Source organism: Sorex fumeus, unplaced genomic scaffold (assembly GCF_029834395.1).
Source record: "Sorex fumeus unplaced genomic scaffold, SorFum_2.1 ptg000014l, whole genome shotgun sequence".
NCBI lineage: Eukaryota > Metazoa > Chordata > Mammalia > Eulipotyphla > Soricidae > Sorex > Sorex fumeus.
In genome coordinates, this window is record NW_026606071.1 from 27,479,122 (window position 1) to 27,491,870 (window position 12,749).

The 12,749-nt window shown below is 34.4% G+C and overlaps 1 protein-coding gene across 3 annotated transcripts in view; it reads left to right on the top strand.

Annotated features, from left to right (window-relative positions):
- UNC80 (unc-80 homolog, NALCN channel complex subunit) overlaps positions 1-12,749 on the top strand; it is a 255,397-nt gene that overhangs the window by 36,337 nt on the left and 206,311 nt on the right. For all 3 annotated transcript variants that reach the window (XM_056111839.1, XM_056111840.1, XM_056111841.1), the window contains exons 8-9: positions 8,621-8,882; positions 9,918-10,052. In XM_056111839.1, the coding sequence (XP_055967814.1) occupies positions 8,621-8,882; positions 9,918-10,052 (397 nt within the window). The remainder of the gene's footprint in view (positions 1-8,620; positions 8,883-9,917; positions 10,053-12,749) is intronic.

Consider the following 12,749-nt stretch of genomic DNA (forward strand, 5'->3'; position numbering starts at 1 on the left):
TTCTCCCCAAAACAGAAAAAAGTATATAATACCTAATTGTTCAGTTTTGTCCTTACTCAAGTGCACTTGAATATTCAACACAGAGGTAGAACAGAACATTGTAATCACCCTGGCCATACACGGCATGTGAAACATAAATAATGTGTATCAGATAGATATTTAATATTCATTTGTTCTTTCTCCTTTCACTGACTTTCAGATCATTCTTCAATTTGTTACTATTATAAAATTGCTGCAGTAAGCATTCTTGTGTATGGGGGTAAATTTTTCTAAGATAGTATTTTCATTGGCGATAAAATTCTTGTATGATATGTTAAGGATATTTACATTTTTCTAGATTTTAAAAAATCCTAATTTATATTAAAAAATGCTTATACTTTTTGTAAAAAAATACCCTATTATTAAATTGCAAGACTTATTTCTGTCTCCCTATAAGAGTTTTATAAGAGTAGTTTTTACATGTAGGTCTGTGATCCATTTTGAATTATATGTATAGGTATGAGGCAAGGGTTCAACTTCAGTCTTTAGCATTGCTATACAATTGTCTTTGCATCATTTGTTGAAGACTATTCTTGTTAGACAGCCTTGACATCTTTTTTGAAGAAAATAAAGTAAAATAGAATCTTACTAGATTTTGAAACAAAATTTACTTGTAATGTATGTTTGCATATGTTCACATGCAGTAATAATAGCACCAGTTTTCAGCTTTCATAGTCTTACAAATTCGTAAATATGACTTGATGACCAAAAGTGGTTTAAGTTGATATTTCCTAGGTAAGGAAGAGTATCTGTTTATATTTATTCATTATTTATATTTCCTTCTTGTGAAGTTTATTTTTTATATCCTAACTCATTTGAGCTGTGCATTTTACTAATTTTAAAACATTTTTATTAATGAGATAATAATCTTATGCAGAATCAGTGCTTTGCACTGACCGATTTTATCTTGTGAACTTCTCACTTTGTTTCTTTTTTATGGAAGCTTTAGATTTGAATACTGTGTAATGTACAATAATCTCTTAAAGTGGCTTGGAATTTTTATATTATTTAAAAAAGTATATGTGTTGGAACACTGTATGACGGAAACCTAATCACGAATAGCTTTGTAAGGGTCTATCTCACAGTGATTCAATAGAAAACCTATTTAAAAAAGTCCTTTAATATCCAAATATTTTAATAATACTTGTTCTTTTCCTTTTCTTCTCTTATTTCATATTTACAACTCATAATTTATATTTCATTCATGACTTGTTTCATATTTCCATTTTGCTGATCAATTTGAGTTTTACATCTATTCTTTTACTGTTGATTTCTATGACTAGTCTATAGTAATTTTAGTATTAGATTTATTTAAAATGATTTTTCAGTTTCCTTGGAGACTTAATTTATAAGCATTTCAAGAAGTAACCAATAATATAAACTGTATTACTCAAAACATCTGTATTATTACTAATATCCACATGTCTGGTTTATTATTTGTTGAAATTTTTGTCTTAAAAGCCTATTGTTGTCTATTTTCTCCTTAAAAGTCTATTAGTTTCTTAGTTTTTGCTTTAAGAATTTTATTAGATATATGCCTATTAGTGCAGTTTTCTGAGTAGTATTATTTCACTATTACAGTGTACCTCATTGTATCTAGTAATTTTTGTTTAACCTCAAGTTCTTTTTATTATGCTCTAACTAACTTTCTTTTACTTAGATTTGCATATCTGTAACATTAGCTCCCTTTCCAGTTTTCTGCGTCTTCAAGTTTTAGGATGTTCATTTATAATTATTATGTGACTAACTTTGTTTTTTAATCCAACCTGGTAGTTAGGAATTTTATCTTATGAGTGTTCTTATTACTTATTTACTTTGATAATTCATTTTGGGGATATATGTCTTCAATTTTATTTTGTGCAATTTATATAGTCTGCTTATTTTTTCTGCTACTCTTATTTTCCTTCTACTGAAAGGAAACTTTTCTGTTTTAATTATATGATATCCTTTAAATTTGACACTTGACTAATGAAAATCAGGCTGAAAAGTAACAACTCCTTTTATTAAATAGCATAACAATTTAAAAATTATGTACAATCACTGTTTTATTAAGATATTCTATACATCAAATAAAATATGGATTCAGGTTTAAATGCAAAATTATAGATCCATAATAGTATTCAAGAAAACAATCTTGATTTTTTAGTGTATGCATCCATAAAACCATCACCTAAAAAGATAATGAACCCAACAGTGACCTTCCAAAAGTTGTCCTGCATATCATTGTAAATACCCCTTTTGTCCAACACATTAAAATTTTCTTTTAACTTTTTAAACTTTTTTTCAATTATACAAGGATCAAATACCCATCCCTTCACCAGTGCCCATTTCCCACCAAAAAAAAATTTTTTTTTATAGTAACAAGTCTTACAATGCTGTTACTGGGAGGGTTTTCTGGGTAAAATGTTCCACCACACCCTTCACCAGAGTGCCCACCTACCTCCCCTATCATGTTCCCCATTTCATCTTCCCATTCTGCCTGAACCCCAGGCCCAGTTTGGTAGATCAGTTTTCATGTTCTGTTGCCTTTGGGAGTTTGTCATTTCCTTACTATGTCTTTTATATCCCACATCTTAGAGAAATTCATTCTGCGTCTGTCCTTCTCCTTCTGGCAAACTTTACTTAGCATGATACTTTCAGTTTCCATTCATGTGGCAGCAATTGCATGATTTTTGTCTTTTGTATAACCAAGTATTATTCCATTGTGTAATATATATGCCATAGTATCTTTATCTGGTCATCAGTTCTTGGGCACTTACTTCCAAATATTGTCTATTGTAAATAGTGCTATAATGAAAATAGGAGCACAGATAATTTTCCTGAAAACTCTTTAGGGCCTTGGGTTAGATACCAAGAGGCGGAATAACTGAGTTAGATAGAAGCTTAATTCTTAGTTTTTTTTTCAGAAGTGTCCATATTGTTTTCCAAAGGGTAGAACTGGTCAACATTGCCAGCAGCATTTCTTTTCTCCCATATCCCCACCCACATTATTTGTTTTATTCTTTGTGATGAGTGCCAATCTCACTGGTGCACTAAAATTGAATTATTAAATATATTTCTTATATTCACGGTCCCTCTCGGAGAGCCCAGCAAGCTACTGAGAGTATCTCGCCCTCACAGCAAAGCCTGGCAAGCTCCCAGTGATGTATTCGATGTGCCAAACACAATAACAAGTCTCACAATAAAGATGTTACTGGGCCTGCTCGAGCAAATCAATGAACAACAGGAGGACAGTGCTATATATTCACTGTCATGAAGGGTTCTGCCTATGTTTTCCTCAGTAGTAACCTAATATTTAAGTGTGAAATCAAGGTCTTGAATCCATTTTGAGTTTACATTTTTGCATGGTGTGAGAAACTAATCTGAGTTTAATTTTTTCAAATATTACTGACCATTTTCACTAACCACTTGTTAAATAGGCTTACCTTGTACCACTTTATACTTTTTACGCTTTTGTTGAGATTAGCTGTCTGTATCCCCCAGGATTTCTCACTGAGCACTCAATTCTATTCCATTTGTCTCAGTTTATCTTTATTCCAGTACCACATTGTCTTGATTACTATGGGTTTATAGTATAATTTAAAGTGAGGGAATGTGATGGTTCCAATATTTTCTCCGAGAATTGCTTTGTCTATTTGGGGAGGGGGAGGGAAAATACTCCATATGAATTTCATCAACATTTGGTCTATGTCTTATAAACATGTTGGGGGTCAGTGTGATATTACAGTGAGTAGTAGATTTTCCTTGCATGTGATTCACCTCCATTAGAACCCCAGCATCCCATAAGTTTCCCTGAGCCCCACCAGTAGTGATTCCTGAGTGTGGAGCCAGCAGTAAACCCTAAACACTTCTGAGGGTGGCCCCAATACAAAATGGACAATGAAAGTCATAGGAATTTTAATAGGGACTGCGTTGAATCTTTGATAATTTTGACTTTTTTTGATTGTCAAATCAAATTTGACAATATTTGATAATATTGATACTTCTTATCTATGAACAGAGGATGTGTTTCCATTTCCTTATGTCTTCTTTTATTTCTCATTAGTGATTTATAGTTATTTTTATATGTTTTAATACCTCCCTTGTTAAGGTTATTCCCAGGTACTTGATTTTTTGAGGAACAATTTTGAATGGATTTATTTAATAATTTCTGTTTTATCTCATTGCTTGCCTATAGAAATGCTGGATTTCTGCATATTGATTTTGTAGCCTATCTCTTTAGTATGTATAAGTTTATTGTTTCTAGAGGCTTTAGGGGGTTAGAGTCTTTGGGGTTTCTGCAAGTAGTGATAGTTTAATTTGTTTTCCAATCTGGATGCCCTTAACTGCTCTATATTGTCTAATTGACATGGCAAGTAATTCCAATATTAAGTTTATTAATAGTGGTAAGGGTAGACTTTATTCTCATATAACTGATTCTAGGGGAAATATTTCAGTTTTTAGCCATTGACTATGATATTTGCTGTGGGCTACGGTCAATAGCTTTAACTATATTGAGGAAATATTGTTCCCATTTTATAAAGATATATTATTATGAATCTGAATTGGGTCTTATCAAATGCTTTCTCTGCATCTATGTGATCAGATGATTTTATTTCTTTATATTGAAATGGTGTTTTTACATGGATTGGCTTGTATATATTATTTAGACTTGTATCCCTGGAGTAAATCCTACTTGACTATGGCGAATAATATTTTTGCCGTATTATTGATTAATTTGATTTGGTAATATTTTTGAGGTTATCTGCATCTATATTCTTCAGGTATTTCATTTTCTTTTTTATTGGTATTTATGTTTTCTTTTGGTATCAGCCTAATAATTGCCTCATAGAAACTGAGAATTCCCACTTCAATTTTCTGAAGAGTCTGAAAAGGATTGGAAATGGGTCTTCTTTATAAGGGTGGAAGGACTTGCTAGTAAACCTTTATGAACCTGGACTTTTGGTTTGTTAGAGAATTTTGGTTACTATTTCAATTTATTTTATATGAATTTGTTCTGTTCATATGTTCTATTTTGTTTTATTTAACTTTGGACATTTATAGGATCCAGAAATGTATATATTTCTTCGAGGCTCTTCATGGCATAAAGATAATTTATAATAATCCCTTAGGATCCTTTATTTTCTGATGTGGTAATTTCTGATTCAGTTAATTCATGTTTTCTCTTTTTCTGTTCATCTTAAAACATGGCTCATGGTTTTGTTGATCTTCTGAATTTTTTTTAGTTTACGTTTAATTAATTTATGCTTCATTTTTATTGTATCCTCCCTTCTTCCTGTGTTGCATTCCCTTTGGTGTTTTTTTTCTTTAATTTTTCAAAACAATTTTGCTTTTGTATACGAAAGTCTTTATTTTTTTTGCTTTTTTTTGGGTCACACCTGGCGATGCACAGGGGTTACTCCTGGCTCTGCACTCAGGAATTACCCCTGGCGGTGCTCAGGGGACCATATGGGATTCTGGGAATAGAACCTGGGTCGGCCGCGTGCAAGGCAAACACCCTACCTGCTATGCTATCACTCCAGCCCCCAAAAGTCTTTTTTTTAAGTGCTAATTTTATACGAAACTAGTTTATCCAAGTACATGAAGATAGCCAATATGCAAGTAGCACTGTAGCCCTTTAGCATTGTCCTCCCTTTGTCTATCAATTTGCTCGAGTGGGCACCAGTAACACCTTACAACAAATTGTGAGACTTGTTGTTACTGTTTTTGGCATATTGAATATGCAAGTAAACTTATTAAATAGAGCACAATTTAAATTATGCCATATGCTATGACAAAATTAGAGTAAATTTAAGTTTTGACAGTAGGAGAGGAGTGATATTTTACATAGTGCCTAGGGAAGACCTCTCTGAGGATAACATTAGAATAGAACTCAGATAAAGCCTACACCATAAGAATAGAAATTTCCACATAGGAAAAATCTCTCAAGATGGCAAAACTTGGTGTTTTCAAGGGTATCAAAGTCAATATAGCTGAGGTGCAGCTTTGAGAGGTATTAGATGGGTTCAATCAGGAAAGAGAAATCACACTGTAATTTGAGAAGAGCAGGTTTAATAAAGGGAATTATCGAGTATAATGAGATTGGAGTATTAGAATAATGAGAGAGTGGCTAGTAGGAAGTAAAAAGACTCTAAAGGAAAAGGAATAGTAGATATAATAGAGCATTCGCTAATGTTAGGCTTCACACAGTATACCCAAATGCCCCATTCTCCCCAGGATTCAGATTCTGACAGTGCTGGAAAGAGAAAATTCATGCCTCATTAAGTGATAGAGGAGATGCTGTGTGGCTGCAGCAAGTAACTTACTGAAAATCAGCTTTTGAAACTTGTCAAATCAACCCTCAGGGGTGCTAAGGAAAACTATTCATGGAGAAATTTCTTAGGGGAGATCATCTACTACAATACTTTTTGAAATGGGGAATGGTTGGCTGTTGGGTGCCATCAACTACTTTTAATCATAGGAGCTGGGCACAGGGAAAGCTGGGAGTGCTGTAGGACCCTGGTGTGAGAGCAAACACCCTTCTTTGCTGCAGCAGCTACACCCTGGGGAGGCTCTGCACGATGCACAGATCACAGAACAACAGGGCCCTGGTACTGAAGAAACTGTACATTGTCAGAATGTGCCTTGCAAGTGCAGCAGCACCCAAGGCCCAATTCTCTCCTCCTGCAATACCAGCCCTATGTCTCTAAAAGAACATCATACAAGCTGCCAACAGTAAAAGATATAAAAGAGCACAGGTCCAGTTTTAAAGAGCAAGCAAAAACCTATGAGTTTGGAGCTAAGAGGCACTCAATAAATAATGGGCATGATAGGGCGAGTTGGTATTGAAGTTAGAATGGGATACTCTGTTGGCCACTGCAAGGAGCTTGCCTTTTATTCTAGGGTGATTAAAAGATCTATAAGAGGGATGTGGGCAGAGGTATGGAGGACTGAGAAGCAATGAATTGAATAGAAACTCCAATAATGGAGGTGGACATCTTTGGAATGATGAAAAATGGTCAAAAGTTGAAGAGTCTATGGGTCTTCCCAATGAATTTGATAATTGAAAGAGTATTTAGTTCCCTAGGAAAGGAATAACGTCTAGCATAACATGGATGAAAACTGGGCTGATAGACTGCCAACTCATAACTAGTATTCTAATACATTATGTGGTTAAATTTTAACTTGCTTAGTTTACTGTATATCAATGAAGCCACCACTTATGTGGACAGCTCTTCCTCAACACACCCAGACAATGCTATAAATGAGAATAAAAAATGGGAAAATAAGACATTGACTTTGACAGGGAGCAAAAAAGATCATGAAAATTTATCTGGTCAGGGTTTGTATATTTGCACTTTTTATTATAGCCCGCAGCAAACAATGTTTTTTATGCATCAGATTTGACAAAGTTATGCCATGAAACAAGCTTCACCAATAATACAAGTCCTAGTATGAACATTAGCACATTAATATTTTAATCATAGTCATAACCACTTGAATTGATATCTTGAACCAACAATGAGTCATAACCTTCAATTTAGAATCTATGATTTTGTAAGTTAGTAAAACCTCTTCTAAGTCAGCGGCTGCATTTTTGCTGAAATCACACATTTTGCTTCATGTGTGGGTAGTGCCATATGCAAGTTGATAACAGGATATTAAAATTTCCAGTTTCGTATCACTTAACTCAGGAAGAAATTGTGCTTTGGGACTAAAATTTGGGTCTAAGATTTCAGCTTAGATCCCAGAAGTTATTGATATATAATTTGTTGTTTATTGTCTCTCATTTTCACTAGACTTTATGTTCCTTAAAGCAAAGAAGTTACATTTAATTTCACATCGCTGAGAGAGCTAAAACAATGTGTTAAGCTAAGTAATTTTGTGGTTAATATGTCTAGTATTTAGATAGAATAACAGAATTTTAGAACATTGAGATTTTTTTAAAAAGTTTTTAAACTTAAATAACTTCCATATTTTAAAAATGATTTTTAGTTTATCCATAGTAAAGCTCTTAAGCATTTCGAGTTTTCTTGAATCTTTTACAAAACATCTCTGCAATTGAAATTAACATAAGACAACAAAGTACACAAATAGCACTTCCATTATATGGAGTATAAGAACTGAAATCTGAGTATTGAAAGGACATCCGAATCTGAAATTTACCTATCTCTGTTAACTTTCATCATTGTCTAACATTCACATTGTTCACCAGTAATTCCAATTACATATAATCCTCCTCCACTGATCCAAGCCTAATGATTTTTTAAAAACTCTACAATTTTGTAGGTATTATTGCCTTTTACTGAAATACTGACCCACTCTCTTGCCTCATTCTCAACTTTACCTGGATAATTCCTACTATCCTGCAAAGCTCTTCAATGTCTCTGCCCAGGGAGTATCTAGCAAAAGTAGAGTGTGAGACCAGTGAAGAGGATATTTGAGAAAACCAGACAAGATATCTGAGGAAATTTATGAGCAAATGAAAAAGCAGGAGTGTCATATTGTATCAGCTTGGGATATTGAATTATTGAATTGAATCTTGAATTACTGAATAATTGATATCGAATTATTACTACTTTCCTTATCTCACTTGGAACAGGAGCTCCCTTGTGATACCTCCATGCCAAAGGTCTCGCTATGCCACTTACTTTGACGTTGCTGTGCTCCGCTGCCTACTCCAGCCCCATTGGTCCGAGGAGGGAACTCAGTGGTCTCTGATGTACTACCTACAAAGGTTACGTCACATGTTGGAAGAGAAGCCAGAAAAAACCCCTGATCCAGATGTTCCTCTCCTGCCCAGACCTCGGAGTAGCTCCATGGTGGCAGCAGCTCCCTCACTAGTGAACACTCACAAAACACAAGTAAGAGAAACTTAGTTCATTGTTATTGGAACCAACAACACTGGCATGCCAGATTCTCCTTTTCTTCTGTGAATCCAGCCCTTATGTATTCAAGGCCACCCTATTTGGTTGGTAGTTTACTCTAGTGTTATTTTCCTTGTGCTGCTGTACCCTTGTGCTGTTCTTTAGCATTAATTTATCATTCAAGACAGTGCTACCTAAATGCCTCTTGTAAGCCTTTGGTTTTCTAAATTATGGAAAATTGGACCTTCTAAATAATCAAATTATTAGATCATAGGGAATCTGTTAATTAGTAATTTTACAGAAGCATAATACTAATGTCTTTCTGAATATGTCATATTCTCTTTTGTGTAGCTTCTAATTTACCAGTGCCTCCATGTTGTCATTAGGGATATTGCTCTCTGTAAACAGCCTTACTCTTTATTACATATGTTTGGAAGAAACTACTGAATGTGTATTTGCATGATGGCATTGCATTAAAAAAATAACTTTTTAATAAACAATTCCCTCAAATCAAATTGAACATGTGTTCTTCCAGTCTTCCTTATCAACACCATGTGCTGAATATATGCAGAAAGATGAAATATGTAATGTGATTCAGTTAAGTAAGTTTACTTAAAGTGAGAATTGGACATGTGTAAAAGTGACTATTCTGAAGATAGTCAGCAATGTTTGCGTGGAAAAAAACTTTACTCTTCTTTAATAATATATGATTCTGCACAAAGTAGATACTGCTTTCACAAATCATTAAGTGGGAAACACTTTTTAAATTCTACTTTCTATTTTCTTTGCTTTCTTTAATGTTTCAGACTATTAGACTATTATTGTGAAAAATCCCAAATAAATTAAAATTAATATCAAATATATACTTTCATCTCAAAATTTAGGTTCTGAATGTCTTCTACACAAGTTAGCTGCTTCATAGATATTAAAGCATTATGCATTTCCATACTAAATATAATAATCAAAATGTTAAAAGTGTTTGTATATGAAACTTTACATCTTTAATCATTATATCTAACTTTGTCTGTTAAGGATCTCACCATGAAGTGTAACGAAGAGGAGAAATCTCTCAGCCCCGAAGCCTTTTCTAAAGTTTCACTAACAAACCTACGTAGGTCTGCAGTTCCAGATCTTTCTTCAGATCTTGGCATGAACATTTTTAAGAAGGTGGGTAGAGCTACTTATCATTAGAGAGTTTGGACATTAAAAAAACCATATGCTTAAGATCATGCTGCACTATGGGGTGGGGTAGGGTGAGGAAGGGATGTCTGAGAACAGAAATTAGGCCTCAGACTGACTTGTAGGTTGATGCTGTAAAATCTCTCAGTTCTATGTGATTTTTATCTTCATAATGGGTGGTAATGGAGGTAGTTATGGTAGCAGAACTAGTAACTGACAATTGTATAGTTTATGTTACTTTATCACTTTTTATATATTGTTCTTATTAATATAGTGAGATCTTAATTGTCTTCATTCACATGTAAGAAACTGGGTCATACTTCAGAGTGTTGGAATCATCATGGAATGCATGTTTATTCTTGATATTACCTATGAAGTGATAACACAGCGGGTAGGGCATTTGCCTTGCATGCAGCGACCCAGGTTCGATTCCTCTGTCCCTCTCAGAGAGCCTGGCAAACTACTGAGAGTATCCCTCCTGCACAGCAGAGCCTGGCAAGCTCCCCAAATGGCGTATTTGATATGCCAAAAACAGTAACAACAAGTATCACAATGGATACGTTACTAGTGCCTGCTTGAGCAAAATTGATGAACAACGGGAGTGCTAAGTGCATTACTTATGTTTGAAAGACATCAAACAAGCCAAGTTCTGTTAATAAAAACTTATAGCCAATAATAGTATAAAATCACTAGATTTAATAACATCACAACTTTTCTCAGTAAGTCAAATTAAGTTGCTGTTCACAAACATATTCTGAGTATCTAAAAGCAGCTAGAACCAAAATGATGGCAGATTAGTGTGAAGAATTAAGAGCATAACCTGAGAGTCAGTTGATATGGGTTCAAATTGTAGTTCTGTGATACTGTTTATCAGTTTCTTCATCTATAAAGGGTAGTCATAAAGTTACCTCCAAAGATTATGAAAACTATGTATGTAAAACTGTGCAAAATTATATATGTAAAGTATATTAAGGAGATAATGTATGCAAATTTTAATGTGTCTCATAATAAATATGAATTATTATCATAAAAATTAAGATAAAAGAGAGAGGAGGAAAAGAATGTAAGAAAGGAAGGAAGGGAAGGAAAGGAAAGGGGCAAGGAAATGAAGGGAAGTGGAAAGAAGGGAAAGGAAGGAATTTAACTTTAGAAATTTAAAGTGTTTAGAAATATTGAGCCCCAAACTCGAAACTACATCTTCTACCTAAAAATGTTATATCCTAATAATTCACTATTCTCTCTTTAATCAAGTTCATAGAACTAATAAAAGCATAAAATAATATATATAATGTGTATATGGAGGCTCTCCTATTCTGTTTTTCAAAACGATTATGTTTAATAATATCATATTATTGACTCATAGTGTTGCTAAAAGAATTTAGTTTTGTCTATGTTCATTAACAATAAAATTATTGCTGATGGCTGTATTTTTAAATATGGTTTTGAGAAGAGGTTTTCTGCACTGCTTACACTTGAGACTTTTGGGAGGAGCTTTTAAAAACTCAAGTGCCCAGTTTTTGTTTTTCTTTTTTTTTCTTTTTTTTTTTTTTTGCTTTTTGGGTCACACCCGGCGATGCTCAGGGGTTACTCCTGGCTCATGCACTCAGGAATTGCTCCTGGCGGTGCTCGGGGGACCATATGGGATGCTGGGAATCGAACTTGTGTTGGCCATGTTGGCTGAGTGCAAGGCAAACGCCCTACCTGCTGTGCTATCGCTCCAGCACCCAACTTTCTATTTTTTTTAAAGAGTCACTTTTTTCTTTTTGCTTTTTGGGTCACACCTGGCAATGCACAGGGGTTACGTCTGGCTCTGTACTTAGGAATTACTCCTGGCGGTGCTCAGGGGACCTTATGGGATGCTGGGAATTGAACCCGGGTTGGCCACGTGCAAGGTAAATGCCCTAACTACTGTGCTATTGCTCCAGCTCCTTTCTTTCTATTTTTAATAAAAGTTTTAAAAACATTTTATCTTTATTGATTTATTATGATTTATAATACGGTTAATGTAGGTTTCATGCATGCATCATTCCAACACCACAACCATCAGCAGAGTACCTGTTTCCTCTACTAGATTTCCACTAGCCTCTCCCTTTCAACCCCATCCCCAAACTACGTTCAAACACATTCAAACACACACACACACACACACACACACACACACACACACACACACAGCAGGAGAGAGAGAGAAAGAGAGAGAGAAAGAGAGAGAGAGAGAGAGAGAGAGAGAGAGAGAGAGCGAGTTAGTTCGCTCAACCAGCTCTCCAGATTTCCAGTTCTGCTGCTGCTGGATCTTAGATGATATTTTAGTCTGTATCTTCAAGTTCTAAATAGAGATTATTCTGTATCAATCCATTTCCTTCTGTTTGATTTTACTCAGCATGATATACTCTATTTCTATCCATGCCATGGCAAAATTCATGACTTTCTTTGAGTTTCCTTTTTAGTAAAGTACTCTATTCTGTATATACATTACAAATTATTTATTTATGCATCTGTCGTTGGACATTCAGGTTGTTTCCATATCTTGGCTATTGTATTGCAGTGAACTTAGGTTTGCATATATATCTTTTGAATTAATGCTTTTGTGTTTGGGGATAGATGCAAAGAGGTGGTATTATTGGATCATATGGGAGTTCTCTTCTTACTTTTTTGAGAAATCTCCGTATTGCTTTCCAGAAAGGT